Source organism: Jaculus jaculus, chromosome 1 (genome assembly GCF_020740685.1).
Source record: "Jaculus jaculus isolate mJacJac1 chromosome 1, mJacJac1.mat.Y.cur, whole genome shotgun sequence".
Lineage (NCBI taxonomy): Eukaryota > Metazoa > Chordata > Mammalia > Rodentia > Dipodidae > Jaculus > Jaculus jaculus.
In genome coordinates this window covers 240655538-240675146 of record NC_059102.1, presented here as the reverse complement: position 1 = coordinate 240675146, position 19609 = coordinate 240655538, and the positions used below count along the sequence as shown (strand labels likewise).

Sequence of the window (19609 nt, the reverse complement as noted above, 5' to 3'; positions counted from 1 at the left end):
GAGGGTCCGGGTTCACTTCCGGCGCGCTCCCGCCTCCTCTCGTTCTCGACTGTTAATGGCGGGCGGCGGCTGCTGAGCGGGACGCAGATTACCGCTGCCCGCTCGGGGGAAGAGTCCGCTCTGCCCCCTTCCCCGCCCCGCCGCGTTCCGCTCGCCGCCAGTGCCCGAGCTCGTCAGCATGTCTGTGGTACCGCCTAATCGCTCGCAGACAGGCTGGCCGCGGGGCGTCAACCAGTTTGGCAACAAGTACATCCAGCAGACCAAGCCCCTCACCCTGGAGCGCACAATCAACCTGTAAGTGCGGCGCGGCCTGCCTTCCGGGGGCCCTCGTCCCTCCCTCGAGGTCCCCCCGAGACTCTCCTGCTTCCCGCTGGCCCGGTGGTGCCTGTGCTCCCAGGCCTCTTTCTTCCGCGTCCGCCCGCTCCAAGGGCAGAGAGCCCCGCTTGACAGTTTCCTTTAAAGAAAAGAAGGCTTGTTCCCTTCCCGCCCGGCCCCCCCCCGCCCGCATTCTGTCATGAGGAGTAAAACTGATGTTGCCCTGGAGCTCATCCTTCCCCTTCCTCTTCGGAGGTAACCAGCTTCACAGTCCAGTCTGGTGTTTATGCTCACATCGCACGTGTATGGTATTCCTTTGTATATTTTTTAATTTGATGAATGGCATAATAACCTGATAGCGTTTCTGTGGTTCGCACTTGGATTTTACAGGAAGTTTTTCGGGAATTTTTCTGCTTGTAATACGCCTGTCTAGTTTTTTTTTTTTTTTTCCCCTCTCCTTTTTAAGTGTCTGCTCACTCACTGAATAGATCACATTATATTCATATGTTTAGGGATGTCTGGCCAGTTCCTTGCATTCACATGTCTTTACCTAAGGGATACCATCTTTGACACTCTGGGCTTGATAGTGGAGGGAGGGACCAGCCCCTTAGGGAACCTCCTTTAGGGGTGTGTTTTACTTTCAACACACCTTTCTCTTTAAGCAAATCATTGCATTTTAAGGTGACTCTTAAAACCAATCTTGGAGCCAGAGAGATGGCTCAGCGGTTAAAGGCACTTGCTTGCAAAGCCTGACAGCCTGGGTTCGATTCCCTAGTGCTCAGTAAAGCCAGATGCACAAAGTGGTGTGTGCATGTGGAATTCGTTTGCAGCAGCTGGAGGTCCTGGTGTGCCCATTCTTCTCTTTGTCTTTTGTCTCTCTCTGTTTGCAAATGAAGGAAGCCTGGCACTCTCCTCCATTCCCCCCCCCCCCCAAAATCAAAAAACAGTCTTGCTGTTGGTAGTAACTGGTATTGGGATTCATCTCCCTGAACCTTTTGTCAGTAATTTTTGTGGTTTGCATGCAGCGTGGTGCTAACTCTACTGGAGGGATATGTGGCCAGTTTAGGCTTGTTTGTTTAAAAAGTACAGGAATTTGTTTGTGGTGATGTTTTGTAAGATATTGTAGGTGGTGGTCTGTTTTATATGCAAGCAAATGCCCCCAGCCAAAAAAATAAAACAAAACAAAAACATCACACAAGTTTAGCTTGAAATTGAAAAGATGTTTCTTGTTTTTGGCAAGACAGATGCTGGCTTGAAAATTTAGATAATGTGAAGTTTATCAAATCTAGAAGTAGAGCTTGGTGTGGTGTCGCACTCCTTTAATCCCAGCACTGGGAGGCAGAGTTAGGAGGATGGCTGTGAGTTCATGATTTCTAGGCCACCCTGAGACTTCATAGTGAATTCCAGGTCAGCCTGGGCCACAATGAGACCCTACCTTGAAAAAACAAAGAAAAAGAAAAATCTAGAAATAGTTGATAATTGTTTCTATGCAAAATAACGTTTTAAAATTACGAATTACTAAGTATTTATGGAAAAAAACACAAATTGTGGGGTTTAGAAAACATGCTGTCAAAATAACTTTTATCTATTAAAATACATAATAGTATTTTAATTTCATGACATTAGAAAATACTCATGAAATCCCTACGAAATGGAAAAGGTAAATGTGTGTGGGTATGTGTGAATATCTGGAGGCTAGAGGACTGCCTCAGGTATCTACGTCTAGAAGCTCCAGGAATCTACCTGTCTGTCTCCCCAGCCCATTTTTACTTGGGTTCTCGCATCCAGGTCCTTATGCTTATAGTAAGCAAGTATTTTACAAATCTCACGAGTCTCATTGAACCTGGGACTTGCCATGTTTTGGTTAGACTGGCTGACCAGTGAGTCACAGCAAACTTCCTGTCTCTACCTACCTTAGTACTAGGATTACAGGCATGTGTGGCTATGCCCTTCTTTTTGTTTGGGTTTAGGGATTGAACTCAGGTCCTCATGCTTGCCCAGCAAGCACTCATCTCCACTGAGCCATCTTCCCAGCAATGTCAGGGGTTTTTGATAGACTAGATATTTTGGGACTAGCAATGTGCACCAAATGTTCTTACTGAACAGCTTATAATCAAGGGGTTATGAGGTGGAATGTAGAATAAAACATAAATGTGGGATTTTTTTTTTCCAGATAGGGTCTCACTCTAGTCCAGGCTGACCTGGAATTCACTATGTAGTCTCAGGGTGGCCTTGAACTCACGGTGATCCTCCTACCTCTGCCTCCCGAGTGCTGGGATTAAAGGTGTGTGCCACCACGCCTGGCTAAATATGGGATTTAAAAATATTTTATTATTTGCAAGGAGAGAGAGGGAGAGAGAATGAGAATATTAATATGGGTACGCTAGGTCCTCTAGCCACTGCAAATGAACTCCAGGTGCATGTACTACTGTGCATCTGGTTTTATGTGAGTACTGGGTTAGGCATTGTAGGCAGGCGCCTTAACTGCCTAGCCATCTCTCCAGCCCAAATGTGGGCTTTTTAATCTTAAGGGAAAATTTTGATCTTTACTAAACAAGATGAACATTGTTTTAAACAATATAAGCCATATTTTGAGCTCTGGATAATGGAAAAGAGGATATTCGTCTTAGATATGACAGAATATTCAATGGGAAGGGAAGACTGAGAATACTGGATAGAAGCCGGCTGTGGTGGTGCATGCTTTTCATCCCAGCACTTGGGAGGCAGAGATAGGAGGATTGCTGTGAGTTTGCGGCCTTCCTGAAATTACATAGTGAATTCCAAGTCAGCCTGGGCTAGAGCAAGACCCTACCTCAAAAAACCAAAACCAACCAACCAACCAAATTAAAAAAGAATACTGGATAGAGTAAACATGGAAAGCTTAAAAGACTTAGGCTTAAATGGGGGGTTGGGGAAGTGGTGAGAAAAGTTGATCAGAAAAGGAAAGGGTAGTTTGTGGTGTTAGAAGAAGCTAAGGCTCCCTGAGTGGGAGAAATAGAAAATAATAGAAGAAATGTTGATAAACAGTGTTGGCTCAGCCCATTAATTAGTAAGATTAGTGGAACCAGGCGCTCGCGCGCGCGCGCTCTCTCTCTCTCTCTCTCTCTCTCTCTCTCTCTCTCTCTCTCTTTTGGAATTGATCCTACACTTGCAAGAGCTATATTCCCTACCCTAACCAAGTTATTTTATATTTTGGTTTTTCTTGGTAGAGTCTCACTCTAGCCCTTTCTTTTTAAATAAATATTTATTTGCAAGCAGAGAAAAAATGAGAATGAGAATGTGTCTAGCCACTGCAAACGGACTCCAGAGCAAATGCCACTTTGTGCATCTGGCTTTATGTTGGTACTGGGGAATTGAACTTTAGTCATTAGGTTTTGCAGGCAATTGATTTAACCACTGAGCCACCTCTGTAGCTCTTGTTAAGGTTTTTAATTATTTATTTGCAAGTGGGGGCTGGGGGAAAGAATGGGCATACCAGGGCCTCTAGATGCTGTAAATGAACTCCAGATGCATGTGTCACTTTGTGCATCTGACTTTATGTTGGTACTGGGAAATTGAACCCAGGTTGTTAGGCTTTGCAGGCAAGAGCCACTGTGTCATCTCTCCAACCCCCACAATGTAGCACTTACGTGGTTATTAACTGCTTGGTAAATATGGTGTTCAATTCTCATGCTAGATGTTTTTCTCTGGATCACAGGTATCCTCTTACCAATTACACTTTTGGCACAAAAGAACCACTCTATGAGAAAGACAGCTCTGTTGCAGCCAGATTTCAGCGCATGAGGGAGGAATTTGATAAAATTGGCATGAGGAGGACTGTAGAAGGGGTTCTGATTGTACATGAACATCGGCTACCCCATGTGTTACTGCTACAGCTGGGAACAACTTTCTTCAAATTGTGAGTGTGGTTGGAAATTAACAGCAAGATAACTTTTAATAGTATGACTGGTAGAGCTTTGGAATACAATTTTAGCCCTAAGTAATTTATGAAGTCTTTAGAAAAGAAGATAATTTTAATTTTCTCCTCTATTGCAGTGTTATTCATTGTTCAAAGTAGAAATCTGTATAGTTCTGCATATTGTTACTGTTGAAATGGTTCAACAAACTCAGCTTCTGGATGTTAATGTAGCATTACCAAGTGCAATTGCTCATTTTATTAATTTTATTTGAGCCCATAAGCCTTTAAGTATATACTTGGTCCACAATTGATCTGTACCAGAAAGGTCTCAAAAACCTGACGTTCTTGAAAAGTGTGCATTCCTTAGGCCTTAAGATTGTAGTCTATTGCTGTGTGGGTGTTTCTAGACTCCTTGTTGCTATATAGTGCTAGTGAGGAGCCTGGTATGGATTGCTGTGTTTGTGCTATATTATGTGCATTGTGTACCAACAGTCTGGTGAACTAGCATTATGAATTCAACTTTGCAGCATAGTCGTTCTTCCTCTGATAATTTTTTTTAAATCAAATGTCACTGAAATATGTCTAACTCAGTTACTTGCTAGAAGCAACTATTGTGTTTTTTGTGTTGCCCTCAAATTATATTATGTTTAAAGCTGAAATTCTTATCTTTATGCAGACCTGGTGGTGAACTTAATCCAGGAGAAGATGAAGTTGAAGGACTAAAGCGCTTAATGACAGAGGTATTTTTCTATTTTACTGTTTTATTGTTTTTTTTTTTGTTTTGTTTTTGCCTGATTACCATCAACTGAATGAAGTGTCATTTTGTTTTGTGGGAAAAACAAGCTTATTTTGAATATTCAGAATTCAGTAAATACCACTTAAACCTGAGTGATAGCATGATGTCTGTTTTCTGCAAAATAAACATGTCTGTAGTTCCAGCATGTAGGAGGCTGAGACGGGGGATAACATTGAGTTCCAGGCCAGCCTGAACTACATAGTGAGACCCTGTCTCAAACGAAAAAAATAGCTGGGCATGATGGCACACACCTTTAATTCTAGCACTTGGGGAGAGGCAGGGGTAGGATCCCTGTGAATTTTATATTTCTGTTAAATTCCATTTTTTCCATGGTGTGTATGCATGTTCACATGTGTGCATGTGCAGTGCATGTAGAGGCCAGAGGTCGATGTTGAGTGTCTTTCTAATCACCTTTTAAAAAATTACTTGAGAGAGAGAGAAAATAAGTGCATTAAGGGCTTCTTGCCACTACAGCCGAACTTTAAACATACATACACTCTAATAAATAAAAATAAAATGAAAGTTATTTTTAAAAAAATCAGAAGTGGGGCTGGAGAGATGGCTTAGCAGTTAACGTGCTTGCCTGCAAAGCCAAAGAACCCAGTTTCCATGCCCCAGGACCCACGTAAGCCAGATGCATAAGGTGGCACATGTGACTGGAATTTGTTTGCAGTATGTAGAAGCCTTGGCATGCCCATTCTCTCTCTCTCAAATAAAACAAAATAAATCAGAAATGGCTGCAGACTGCCCAGAACTGAAGTATGCTTACACAGTTCTGAAAGAATGAGGTTTCCATCCTGGAGCTCTTTGTCTTAATAAGCTAGAGAGAAACTGTAGGAGATAGTAATTTTGTCAAGGCATAAAAAAAAAAAATTCTCATTTGCCCCCCCCCCCTTTTGATTTTTGGAGGTAGGGTCTCACTCTAGCTCAGCTGACCTGGAATTCACTCTGTAGTCTCAGGATAGCCTTGAACTCGTGGCAATCCTCCTACCTCTGCCTCCTGAGTGCTGGGACTAAAGGCGTGTGCCACCATACCCGGCTTCATTTGCCTTTTAGAAAACAGGGAATTCACTGCTAAGATGAAGGAATGAACTGAGAAAGATACAGGCTTCAGGATATTAGAGAGGGTATAGCACTGTAGGAGAGGAGGTCCTAGTACTGTAGCTGTGAAGCTGGGCTGAGTACATCTAGTGCAGAGTAGAACAGACTGACACAGTAAAGTCTTTTAGAAAAGTGAAATAGAGGTTTAGGGAATAGCTTAGGTGCTAGAATGTTTGCCTAGTATATATAAGGCCCTGGGAGTGAACCCCAGCCCCACATAAACCAGGTATGGTAACACATGCATGTAATCTTAGCATTTGGTAGAGAGAGGAAGATAAATTTAAGGTCATCTTCAGCTACATTAAGGAGCTGGAGGCCAGCCTGGGTACATGAGACCCTGGAGGAAGAGGGAGGGAGGAGGGAAAGTAAAGGTTAAGATAGATGGTGATGTTTGAGAACTAATCTGAGCTCTGGGAGAATGCGGCCATACAACTTAGTGATTGTACGTGAAATGTAACAGTAACTATAAAGAAAAGAATTGTGCAAAGTAAGGAAATTTAATTATTGTTTACTAATTGCTCTGTTGTGACTGATTTAGTCATTACTGAATATTAATTTACTCAGATAATGATAATGGGAAATTGGTGAAAGAAAAGCATGAATGAGCAGCATGATCTATCTTTGTTTGTTTCTCTTCTCCTTTCCCTCTCCCTCCCTCTCCCTCCCTCTCCCTCCCTCTCTCTCCCTCTCCATCTCAAGATAGGGTCTTTCTTTAGCCCAGGCTGACCTGGAAGTCACAGTGATCATCCTACTTCACTTTAGCCTTCAGAGTACTGGGATTAAAGGTGTGTGCCACTACACTGGGCTGAATTTCTAATTCTGTCTAAAATAGAGGGAGGTAAATTTAAAAAAATAATTAATTTATTTGAGAGAGAGGGAGAGACAGAGACAGACAGAGCAAGTGCACACCAGGGCCTACAGCCACTGCAAATGAGCTCTAGATACATGCACCACCTTGTGCATCTATTTTACATGGATACTGGGGAATTGAATGTAGGTCCTTAGGCTTTGCAGGCAAGAGCCTTAACCAAGCCATCTCTCCAGCCCAATGTTTTTTAAGGCTTGTGTAGCAGTTACATTCTCATTGCTGGGACAATATACCTGACCAGAAGCAAGGAAAGGGTTTACTTTGGCTTAATTTGGAGTGGAAGTTACATCATAACAGGGAAAGCATGGCACAAACAGGAAGCTGGATTATGTTGTCACATGTCAGGGAGGAAGCAGCAAGGATGAAGTATCTAGCACTAGCTAGGGGGCTGGACTATAAAATCCCAAAGCTCACCTCCAGTGACACATTTCCAGAAAGCCCCTACTTCCCAAAGCTCCACAGCTTTCCCAAGGGAACCAAGTATGTGGCTTAATGACAAATCCTTGAGGCTGTGGGAGACATTGCACATTTATACCACAACTTTTTTTTTTTTTTTTTTTTAGTTTTTCAAGGTAGGGTCTCACTCTAGCCCAGGCTGACCTGGAATTATACCACAACTTTTAAAAATGAAAAGCTATCAAGAAATCTTCATAGAGCCGGGTGTGGTGGCGCACGCCTTTAATCCCAGCACTCGGGAGGCGGAGGTAGGAGGATCATGAGTTCGAGTCCACCCTGAGACTCCATAGTGAATTCCAGGTCAGCCTGGGCTAGAGTGAGACCCTACCTCGAAAAATCAAAAAAAAAAATCTTCATAGGACGAGAAAAATGGCTTAGCAGTTAGAGTATTTACCTGTGAAGCCAAAGGATCCAGGTTTAATTCCCCAGGACCCACATAAGTCAGATGCACAAGGGGTACATGCATCTAGTGTTCGTTTGCAGTGGCTAGAGGCAAGGCATGCCCATTCTCTGTCTGCCTCTCTTCTCTCTCTTTCTCTCTGCTTGCAAATAATTAAATAAAATTACAAAAAGAGATGTGTTCATAAGAGAAAGTTTAAGAAAATATCTTTTTTTAGGCAAGCCTCCAGCGTGCTTGGGTCTGCAGTGACCCTGTGCATTCCTATAGTGCTTGCCAGAACAGTTTTGAAATGGTTTGAGGCCTTGTTCTGCTCTCTCCAGAACACGGTTATAGAAATTTCAGACAATTGTAAAAAAAATAAAATAAAATATTTTTTTTATGCTTGAGTGAGAGAGAGGGAGAGTCGGAACACCTGGGCTTCCAGCCCCTGCAACTGAACTCTAGACATGCGCATCCCCTTGTGCACATGTGCAACCTTAGCACTTTCGTCATTGTGCATCTGGCTTATGTGGGACCTGGAGAGTCAAATATAAGTCCTTAGTCTTCATAGGCAAATGCCTTAACTACTAAGCCATATCTCCAGCCCTAAAAATAGAACTTTATTGAAGAAATCTGACAAACACTACTTCAGCCATGTGGTCAAGGTTCACATTAGTAGTGAGTCTTATTGAGAGCATGTCCCTTATTATGCTGAAGGAACAATGGCACTTGGCCTCTACTGTCTTCTTCAGTTGAATTTCAGTGTCACTGAAAAACTCTATGCATAATACTTTACCAGTGTTCTTTAAAATCAGCAAGTTCATCAAGCAACACCAGCAGTCTAGAGTAGCCTCAGGAAAAGTGATGCCCAAGTGATGATATACTACAACACAGTATATTGTATGTATGTCATGGATGGGACCTTGGGCTTGACAAAGGACATTAGATAAAAACTAAGCATGTTTGAAAAACAAAGGGGTTTTGTTTGTTATGTATGGTGTTGATTCATTAGTTGTAATAAAGGTGCTATGCCAATGTAAAATGTTAACAATGGAAACAGGTATAGGAGGATATAAATGGGTGCACATGGGAGGCTCCTGGATCATCTTTATAATACTTCTGTAAATATGAATCTATTCTAAAGCAATTTAAAAACAAAAAATACTTTTTAAAGTAAAAGCACATATTGGGAAAAAATAAGTAGGAGTTGAACGTTGTATCCCATGAGTGTGTGAAATAAGATAGCGTTGTAGATATTTATTTATTATTTACTTGTTCATAGATAAGGTCTAAATATGTACAGATTCCAGGCTAGCCTTGGATTTGGGATTCTCTTACCTTAGCCCCTGGATTGCAGACATGAACCACCATGCCCAACTTCTGTGGAACCAGTTTTTGTTTTTTTGTTTTTTGGTAGGGTCTTGCTCTAGCCCAGGCTGACCTGGTTTTCGCTTTGTAGTCTCAGGCTGGCCTCAAACTCAAAGCAATCCTCCTACATCAGCCTCCTGAGTGCTGGTATTAAAGACATATGCCACCTGGGATGGAGAGATGGCTTAGCGGTTAAGCACATGCCTGTGAAGCCTAAGGACCCTGGTTCAAGGCTCGATTCCCCAGGGCCCATGTTAGCCAGATGCACAAGGGGGTGCATGCATCTGGAGTTCGTTTGCAGTGGCTGGAGGCCCTGGTGCGCCCACTCTCCTCTCTCTCTGCCTTTTTCTCTCTCTGTCGCTCTCAAATAATAATAAATAAATTAAATTAAATAATAAATAATAAAATAAATAAAAATTTTAAAAAAAGATATACGCCACCAGGCTTGGGAGGGGAGGGAAGGAGGATATAAATGGGTGCACAGGGCCCTTAGTAGCTGCAAATGAATTCCAGATGCCTGTGCTACTTTGTGCACCTGGCTTTATGTGAGTACTAGGAATTGAACTCCAGTTGTTAACCTTGATAGGCAAGTGCTTTGACTGCTAAGCCATTTCTCCAACCATTTCTCTATCTTCGCTAGGTATTTTATAGAAGCTACAGTTGACTCTAGAAAACCTGCTGTATGTTACTATGTATAGTCTGATATTTTGATATTAGAGTTCCATTTTGGAATAATAGTGTATGTCTTAGAGTGATAGGGATAATTGAAGCCGGCCACCATGGCACATATGTATAATCCTAGGCAATTGTGGTTTTTAATGTAAATGCCTTTCATAGCTTCAGGTATTTTGTATTGTTTCCTCCTTAAGTTTCCAGCAGGCGGAGCCCTACTGTAGGAGGTGTGTCATGGGGGGGGGGTAAATCTTGAAGCAGTTCTGAGGTGTGTTACTTGTTAGCTGGTGCTGGCTGTTCTTTTTCTCTGTACTGGATGTATGACGAAGTGAAAGCAGCTTCCTCTGCCATGATGAAGCTTCTCTTGGAATCTGTGAGCCTGAAATAAACCCTTTCCTCCTATAAGCTTCTGGTTGGGTGTTTGTTCCAGCATCAAAAAGGTAACTACAACAATAAAATTACAGAGAGAATTTTATCTATAAGGAGGAAGACACATTAGCTGGTTGAACATCATTATGAGTGTTCCCAAAAATAGCTTCTTCACCAAAGCAGGGTATTTATGTTACATGTATTTACTCATTATACCTTTTCTTTTGACAGATACTAGGTCGTCAAGATGGAGTCCTGCAAGACTGGGTCATAGATGACTGCATTGGTAACTGGTGGAGACCAAATTTTGAACCTCCTCAGGTCAGTGTTCTGTTGTATGTGCTATGCATTTGGTGAAGCAGATAGCTGACTTAATTCTGGACATTTAAAAAAAATGCTCAAAAAAAAAGCTCTCTCTCTCTCTCTCTCTCTCTCTCTCTCTCTTTGTCTGTCAAATAAATAAATGAATAAATAATTTTTTACAACATTATTATTACTATTTTTGCTGGGCATGGTGGCATATACCTTTATGAAAGAGAGAGAGAAAAGGAGAGAGGGAATTATCCACTGTAGTCGAACTCCAGATGTGTGTGTCCTCTTGTGTGCATGCACAACCTCATGCATATGTCACCTTGTACACCTGGCTTATGTGGGAACTGCTGCTCCAAGGGCCTCATACATGCTAGGTGTCGCAGTCAACTTCAGGTTGCTGGATGAACTTTCAAACCAGACACAGTTATGGAGAAAGGGATGTATTTAAGCTTACAGATTGAGGGAAGTTCCCTAATGGCAGAAGAAACTGGCCCACTTTCACAGGGCCAGACAGAGAGAGAAAAGCAACCACCACCACCACCACCATAAGCAAGCACACTCCAGGAACCACAGACAAAGGTCCAGCACTTCGCAACTTCATAGCCCAAAACAACTGATAGTTTTCTTAAATTTTCAGGTTCAGTCTCGTAGGGTGTTTCTAGCTCAGGGTCTCATGCAGTCACAATCAAGTTCTCAACTGGGATTACATCATAAGGCAGTCTGGGGCTAAAATCTAGCCCCTAGTCACATGTATTAGCGACCTCATTTCCCCTGTACTGTTAGACTGAGGGTTTCGATTTTTGTTGTTGACCCAGGACCTCTTTCAATTGATTCCTGAGAATATTTTCAAAAGATAACTCCCTGTAGGACATCTGGCATGCAATTTAAGATATTATGAGAGAAAATGACAGTGCTCAAATAGGAAAAAGCTATATGGTCAGGTATAACCTAGTGTTGGCAATGACATACTGTTACTTCTGCTCTAAGTTAAGGGAAGAACAAGTTTATTCTGCCTTAAACTTGCAAGGGAATGGCCTTGTACATAGTGTGAAAGGATTTCATAAAAGCATGTATGCCAGGAGAGAGGGATCTTGGGGTCATCTTGGATGCTGGCTTCCATGAGTGGTGGTTGTATATATACATCAAGTAAGATTTCATACCATCTGGATGGTGGTTTTGTAATGTTAGCCACTCATGGATGATAATTTCCTGGGGCTGTAAAGTCATTGAGATACACAGAAACTTGATACATCTACTACTTGGTTACTTTGCAGCGTATACTTTGTATAGGAAACAATCAATGTTTCTTAGCAGCTTTCATAAGAATGTGCTCATTCCTTAGCATCTCAAAGGTGTGTTATAAGAACAAGTAAGACACTGATTTGAGTGCAGATAGTTTGTCTGGGAGGTAATCATAGAAAGCAACAGAGTATTGGGAGAAGGAAATGTCAGAAGTAGAACTTAGAAAATAACAACAACAACAAAATACCTAGGCATAGTGGCAGGAAGACCTGGAGTTCAAGGCCAGTTTTTGCTACATAGCAAGTTTCAGATCAGCTTGGGCAACCTGAGACCATATGTCAACTAAGAAACCCTACCAGCTACAGTATTAATTTTCTCTTTTAAAAAATATTTTATTACTTTGAGAAAAAAAGAGAGAAATAGGCAGGTAGAGAGGGAGAATGGGCATGCCAGGGCCTCCAGCCACTGCAAACAAACTCCAGATGGATGCACCCCCTTGTCTATCTGGCTTATGTGGGTCCTGGGTAATCAAACCTGGGTCCTTTGGCTTTGCAGGCAAGCACCTTAACCGTTAAACTATCTCTCCTGCCCCTGATTTTCTTATAGCTATGGGAACTAGATTAATATTGCTAAGGAGTGCTTGTTAGGAATCCTATGTCAAATATTGTCTGAAAAACATGGAAAGTAGGAACTCCTATCCCCATTGGCTGAGACTTGGAGTAACTCACTTTTGTGAATCCTGGAAACTTTCCAGACTTAAACTTGGAGGTTGAAAAGCAGACTAGAACAGTGGCAGCAAAGGGGGCATTTTCTGATAGATTCATTGTGGTGTGACTGTGAAATGTCTCCTATAGGCTCATGTGTTTGAACACTTGCTCCCTATCTGGTGAGCTGTTTGGGAAGGCTGTGGTACCATTAGGAGGTGGAGATTTGCTGAAGGAAATGTGTCACTGGAGTTAGGACTTGAGGGTTTTTAGCCTGTCCCTACTTCTTCTGCTTCCATGCCTTGCCCACCATGATACAATGTGTTCCCTTGCAACTGTAAGGTAGAATAAACTTGTTCTTTCCTTAACTTGATTCTGGTCAGATGTTTGGTCACAGCAACTGAGAAAGAAACTACAACAACTTGAAAACCTAGTTTCTCTGACATCTGAGGAAGAATAAAGCACTATATATTATACGGACATGAAAAACATGTTTCAGTGACCTTATAGAACGTCAGTATAACCACATGAATTTAAATGGATTTAATTTAATCCATTATAATGATTATTTTAATTAATTAATTTAATACATTATAATGACAGTGTTACTGATGTTCAAGTGTTCATACTTGGGTTAGTTAAGGGACATTATAAAATGGATCCTGAAATCTTGACAAATCAAAAGGCCTATTACTTTATAGCATCTTTTCATAACACTATGTTCTGGGCCAAATATTGCACAATATTGGCCAGGCGAAAGATGATCTGTCCTCTCTTGCCTTGTGTAGCTAAGGGTGAGTACATAGGACTCTGTGGACACTTGTACTGGTTAGTTTTCATTGCCTGAGAATTACCATGAATGTATCTAGTTTTATTAAGTATAATTTATTATAGAAATACTTAAGTTGTCAGTTCAGAGATATGTAGAGCAATTCTTCTAAATTTTTTTCTTGTTGAACATCCTTTGATCTAAGTGCAAAATGCTCAGTAATAATTCCAGGGTTCCCAAGTCACTTTCTGAATACCCTCCATTATTTCACCTAGTATATCCTGAGGACAGTTCCCTTCATGAAGACTTAAGGATGGCCCTGCCAGTATTGGGTGTAACCATAGGATTGTGTGTTTATTTAACAAACTTCAGAGTTTTAGTTAGGTATCATTGTGAAAAGGGTACAGCAACTATCCTTTCATATAAAGTGCTGTTGGGGGCTGGAGAGATGGCATAGCGGTTAAGCACTTGCCTGTGAAGCCTATGGACCCCGGTTCGAGGCTCGGTTCCCCAGGTCCCACGTTAGCCAGATGCACAAGGGGGCGCTCGTGTCTGGAGTTCGTTTGCAGTGGCTGGAAGCCCTGGCACGCCCATTCTCTCTCTCACTCTCTATCTGCCTCTTTCTCTGTCACTCTCAAATAATCAAATAAATAAATAAATAAATCTTTAAAAAAAAAATAAAGTGCTGTTGGCTTAGATATTGAGACCTGGATTGGAGAGCAGATGTCCTTTAGCATGTGCTATTTGAGCTACTTACCACCTTTTTGTCTGTTGGCTTCTAATATGTCTGGTTTTCCTACTAGATCTCCAAAGCCTGGGATAATTGTCTCAACTTGTTTTGTGCTTTAGGGGTGACTCTGGTATATAATTATCCTAACTTGACTGCTGGTTAGATGCTAGTGAGTAATAGAATGGGAACACAGGCTTTTATGATTCGTCAAGAATCGAATAGGTGCCGATTTTGGGCTTTACTAAGCTGAGTAATCTTGAGAAAGGAACTTAGCCTCTTTTAGTAAAAGTTCCTATATAAAATGGTTTAATGACAAATGTCTCTTTTTGGCAGCCATGGCTTTTATCCTACCCTCTCCAGTAATTTGTAATTCCTCTGCTCTCAAATACAGCTCCAAAGGGAAAAGTAGATTTATGAATATATTACAGGAAGATGAAGGAAAGATTTTTATAATTTAGATATGGTAGGGAAAGCAGAAAAGAAAATGCCTGCCTTGGATTTTTTTGTTCCCTATGTTAAAATTATTCTCAAGTAGTAGTTTCTGTATCTGTAACCCTTTAAATTCTCTAAATTTTCTTTTTCCATTTTGCCAAGCAGTTAGACTCTGCCCTACTGGCAGAGCTCCACCTATGGGAGCAAGGGGGGTTGGGGAGGGAGCAAAGAGCATTTTGTCAAATACTTCACAGGCTGTATTTAAACTTCAACGTAGTATAACTGTTCACATCGGGGGTCAAGAGCATTTAACTTACTTATGCTATTTTAAAAGGGCAGCAAAAATTTTTATTAAAAATATTAAAATCTAACTTCATTGGGTTGAAAATTTCTTAAGCCATAAATTCTGTTACTATGCATTTGCCTTTAATTTTTGAATGATTTGCCATTGATTTTGTTTTACGAAATAGCTTAGTACATCTATTAGTCGTTCATATAGTCATGGCAAAGGGAAAGCTAGAAAGTAGTATACTACTAGTAGCTTACTGGGATATGTATACATAAAGAAAGAAATGAAAGCCGGGTGTGGTGGCACACGCCTTTAATCCCAGCTCTCGGGAGGCAGAGGTAGGAGGATCACCATGAGTTTGAGGCCACCCTGAGAATACAGAGTGAATTCCAGACCAGCCAGGGCTAGAGTGAGACCCTACTTCGAATCCCCCCCCCTCAAATAAATACATAAGTAAATGAAGCCATGGTGTACATATTATAATAAAATTGAATATAGGATATAAGGAACTTAGTTTTACAGTATCTGAAATGGGCAAAGTTGATAATTAAAGGCATGGAGTTGTAAAGACCAATGGCTTTTGAAACTGTAGCTTACTTTCCATTTGTTATTTCAGTATCCATATATTCCGGCACATATTACAAAGCCTAAAGAACATAAGAAGTTGTTTCTCGTTCAGCTTCAAGAGAAAGGTAAGTTACTTTGGTTTGAAGGCAGCTATCTAAAAATATGTCTATAATGCTTTCAGAGCTGCCCCTATTTGCATTTCTTCCAATCCTTGAAATCTGTACATTCATTATAAAATATAAAGCATGTATTATATTTATACAGGATTACCTACTTTCTTAGTTGGGTCAGTCATGGTGTAGGGGAAAGTAAATTTAGAGCCTAAACCATGAGCTGATAGTGTTTTTAGCAGTTGTTTAGCTGCTAGTGTTGATTTTCACATTATGATAAAATAGTGGAAACTTCAAGATTGTCTTAAAATCATGTTGTGCCTTTGGTGTCCCATTTCCTATCATTCATAAGTGAATGAGAGGGTCTCATGAAGTCCAGGTTGGCCTTGAATTCCTGATATTGCCTCCACCTCCACCTCCCAGGTGCTGGGATTGCTGGCTTATCCTACCACACCTGAGTTCTATTTTGTTTGTTGAGAAAAGGTCTTGGTATCCAGCCCCGGCTACTTTCAAATGTGATCCTTCTGTTTCTACTTCCCAAGTGCTGAGCATTACCCCACCATGCCTGGCTCTATTTCTCTCTCTCTCTCTCTCTCTCTCTCTCTCTCTCTCTCTCTCGTAAGTTGCTGTAATCCTTGATAATCTTTCTTTTGTTGACTGAATGTACATAGTGTATTTTGACTGTAAACCCTCCTGTTACCTTTTCTTTCCAACAAATCCCTTTAATACTTTGATGCCCCCCCAATCCACCTCCACCATACTTGACAGAATGTTGATGGGACCAATATTATATAGGTAATGGCAGTCACTGTGAGGTCATGAATGCAGTGTCCACTTCATGTCTGGAAGAATATTGGCTCTATTTCTTAACGATAGTTTTATAATAAAAAATTAAAGAAAACCAGGTATGGTGGTCCACGCCTTCAATCCTAGCACTCAGGAGGCAGAGGTAGGAGGATTGCCATGAGTTTGAGGCCACCCTCAGACTACATAGTGAATTCCAGGTCCACCTGGGCTAGAGTGAGACCCTATCTCAAAAATTTTTAAAAAGTAAATAAACAAATAAATAAATGAAAGAGCTGGGCAGAGATGGCTCAGTGGGGCTTCCAAAGCCTGTCAGCCATGATTGGAGTCCCCAGTACCCTTCTAAAGCCAGATGCAGCAAGAGGCCCTGGTGTGCCCATACGCTCACTCTCACTTTGTCTCTCTTACAAGTAAAGAAAAATATTAAAAAATAAGCCAGGCATGGTAGCACATGTTTCTAATCCTAGCACTCTCGGGAGGTGGAGGTAGGAGGATCACCGTGAGTTTGAGGCTATCCTGAGACTACATAGTGAATTCCAGGCCAGCCTGAGTTAGAGTGAGACCCTGCCTCTAAAAAAAATCCAAACAAAAAACGTGTTACAAAGTGAGTTGTTCTCTTCTTTTCTCCCAGGGCTAGTACTTAGAAGGCTCTCTCAATTATTAATAGCAAGTATCACTCTAGTCCAGGCTGACCTGGAAATCATTATGTAGTCTCAGGGTGGCCCTGAACTCACAGCAGTCCTCCTACCTCTGCCTCCCAAGTGCTGGGATTAAAGGCGTGCACACGCCCAGCTTGCAAGTGTCTTTTGAGAGAATTAGGTTCAGATCTGAGGCTCAGAAGTTACAACCAAAGTGTATCTTTTTTCTTAAAAGATTTTACTCAAATGTGAAATACGGATTAAATTATAAATAAAGCCGGGCGTGGTGGCGCACACCTTTAATCCCAGCACTCGGGAGGCAGAGGTAGGAGGATTGCCATGAGTTCAAGGCCATCCTGAGATGACAGAGTTAATTCCAGGTCAGCCTGGACCAGGGTGAGACCCTACCTCGAAAAAAACAAAAACAAAAACAAAAACAAAAAATTATAAATAAAACGGAATTAGAAACTGAGAAAATTAAGAAAAATGAATACTGTTTTGTTTTAGCTTTGTTTGCAGTCCCTAAAAATTACAAGCTGGTAGCCGCACCACTTTTTGAATTATATGACAATGCACCAGGATATGGACCCATCATTTCTAGTCTCCCTCAGCTGCTAAGCAGGTATGGAAAGCTGAACATTTTCTGGATGACCCATATAAATTGTCAGATTTAAAATACTCAGACATTTGAGAAGGTATATTTCACTAATTTTGGTATTTAAGAAAATTAAGGCAGTAGATACAGATTCTGAGGTCATATGTAAGTGATAGATAAAACATGACTAAAAGTATCTCAGAACTCAGAAATTATGGCATGATGTCCTGATACCTGGAGAACAGTTACATACACAAATATTCCAAGGGGAAGTGGGAAAAAGCATCAACAATATTTAAATATGAGGGGAGTTGTGTGTATAAAAATTTGGAGAATGGGGTCTCTGGTATAATCTTTTTACATTTGAAACTTATTAATATTTAGGACTAAATTGGAAGCAAATAGGATAAAGTTCCATTTTTTTGATGTACATGAGCGTGAATGTGTAAAGTGTGTGCTGTGATGTGTGGTATATGCATGTGTGCACGCACCCCCATATACATGCCTGTGGAGGCAAGAGAATGGTGGGGATGGTGGGTGTCCTCTTATTGCCCACCTTATATTTCCTTGAGACAAGGTCTCTTCCTCAATGCAGAGCTGCTGACCATCAGTGAGCTCCAGTGATTGTTTGGTCTCTTCCCCCCCTCACAGCTAAGATTACATGTGTGTGTGCCCATGTCTAGTGTAACACTTTTAAGTGCTGAGCCATCTCCCTAATCCCCAGTGGCCCCTATAAGTATGCAGCAACACTTAATGCATAAGGCAGAGCCATTGAAGGAAATTGCTTTGATATAGAAAGCACTAACTATGTCAAAGGATTGTAGAGACATCCAGATAGGTAACTTTCCTTGTAGTATAAGATGGAAACTATATATAAGTAATTCTGTTTTTAATAAAAGTATTTTTTTTAATTCAGGTTCAATTTTATATACAACTGAATTCCAGTGCAGAGAAGTACAAGAAGCCGTCTCTGTGAGCACAGCTGTATACAGCGTCAAATGTGGAAAGGTTTTTGGTTTCCTCTTCCCATTCCCTAAACTGCCACCTCCCTCTGTTGTTTGAATAGTAGACTTAATACGAAGAACTAGATTGTGCTGTAAACAAATGTGATGATGTTTATTAACTTTTGGTTTTACCCATACCTTTTTTTGTACAACATTAAAGAAAGTGAACTTTCTATTTGTATTTTTTTTTAACTTCTCATTAAACTCTGAAAAAAATCTTACAGTCGAGGATTATTTTTTCACTTCCTCAGACTGGTGAATGTTAAGATACTGTAGTTTAGATTGATCCTGTTGATGGGACCCTTCCTCTAATACCATTTAGACACAGATCTTCATGATGGGGGTCTTTCAGTTACTTTGTGTAAAATTAAATGTATGTGATTGAGTCCAAGGCACAACTATATTAAACCTTGCACACTGGTGAGCTCTATGACACAGAATTCCTGGTATATTAACTGACCATTATATCTTACAACCAGCCAAGCTGTAGTTCTCAGGCAACAAACCTTCAACATATGGCAAACTATTAAAAATAGCTAAACTGCAAAGTCATGGGAATTGGTATAAAAACATGTCCATCTAGAGCCCACTCATTTTTCTGCATGTTGTGGGGATATTGATTATTTGACTTACTATGAAATAGTGCCTTATTCTTGGAGCCATAGTACAAATGCCAGGTTATAAAGTCAGATTAGAGTTGTCTGACCTTGAGGTTTATATAATGCTAAAATCTTTTAAGAAATTAATTTATTTGAAAGTAGAGAGAGAATGAGAAAGAATGGGCCTGCTAGGGCCTAGTGTCACCACTGCAAGTGTACTCTAGACACATGTGCCACTTTGTGCACCCTGGCTTTATGTGGGTACTTTGGAATTAAACCCAGACCTTCAAGCTTTGTAAGAATGTACCTTTAATGGTTGAGCCATCTCTCCAGCCCTCAAACCTTTTTTTAGAAAAGTATTTTTGAGTCAGGGTCTCTAGCCTAGGCTGAACTGGAACTCACTATGTAGTCCCAGACTGTCCTTGAACTTGTGGCGATCCTTCTACCTCTGCCTCCCAAGTGCTGGGATTAAAGGCATGCACCACCATGACCAGCCCAAAAACTTGTTTTAACAAATGACAAAGTCTTCAAAAATATTTCAGAATAGGCTGGCTATGTAGGTGTATTCCTGTCATTCCAGCACTGGACAGGC

At 41.0% G+C, this 19609-nt stretch overlaps 1 protein-coding gene and 1 non-coding gene across 2 annotated transcripts; both read left to right on the top strand.

Moving 5' to 3' along the window:
• Nucleotides 1-35: 35 nt before the first annotated feature.
• Nucleotides 36-18591, top strand: Nudt21 (nudix hydrolase 21). The gene is made up of 7 exons (XM_004670749.3): nt 36-294; nt 4013-4213; nt 4890-4953; nt 10454-10543; nt 15317-15392; nt 17327-17441; nt 18331-18591. Exons 1-7 carry the CDS (start codon nt 179-181, stop codon nt 18350-18352), a joined length of 684 nt encoding a protein of 227 aa, XP_004670806.1. The 5' UTR covers nt 36-178; the 3' UTR covers nt 18353-18591.
• On the top strand, nt 8050-8182 carry LOC123457851. The gene has a single exon (XR_006635211.1). It is a non-coding gene; the product is annotated as a small nucleolar RNA SNORA9 (small nucleolar RNA).
• Nucleotides 18592-19609: the final 1018 nt, after the last annotated feature.

What these genes read in the sequence shown, in the direction of transcription:
- Nudt21 (XM_004670749.3), top strand. Translation starts at nt 179, where the DNA reads ATGTCTGTGGTACCGCCTAATCGCTCGCAGACAGGCTGGCCGCGGGGC. An exon ending in TAAAGCGCTTAATGACAGAG is followed by an intron (nt 4,954 to 10,453) that starts GTATTTTTCTAT and finishes TTCTTTTGACAG; the next exon opens with ATACTAGGTCGTCAAGATGG. An exon ending in CGTTCAGCTTCAAGAGAAAG is followed by an intron (nt 15,393 to 17,326) that starts GTAAGTTACTTT and finishes GTTTTGTTTTAG; the next exon opens with CTTTGTTTGCAGTCCCTAAA.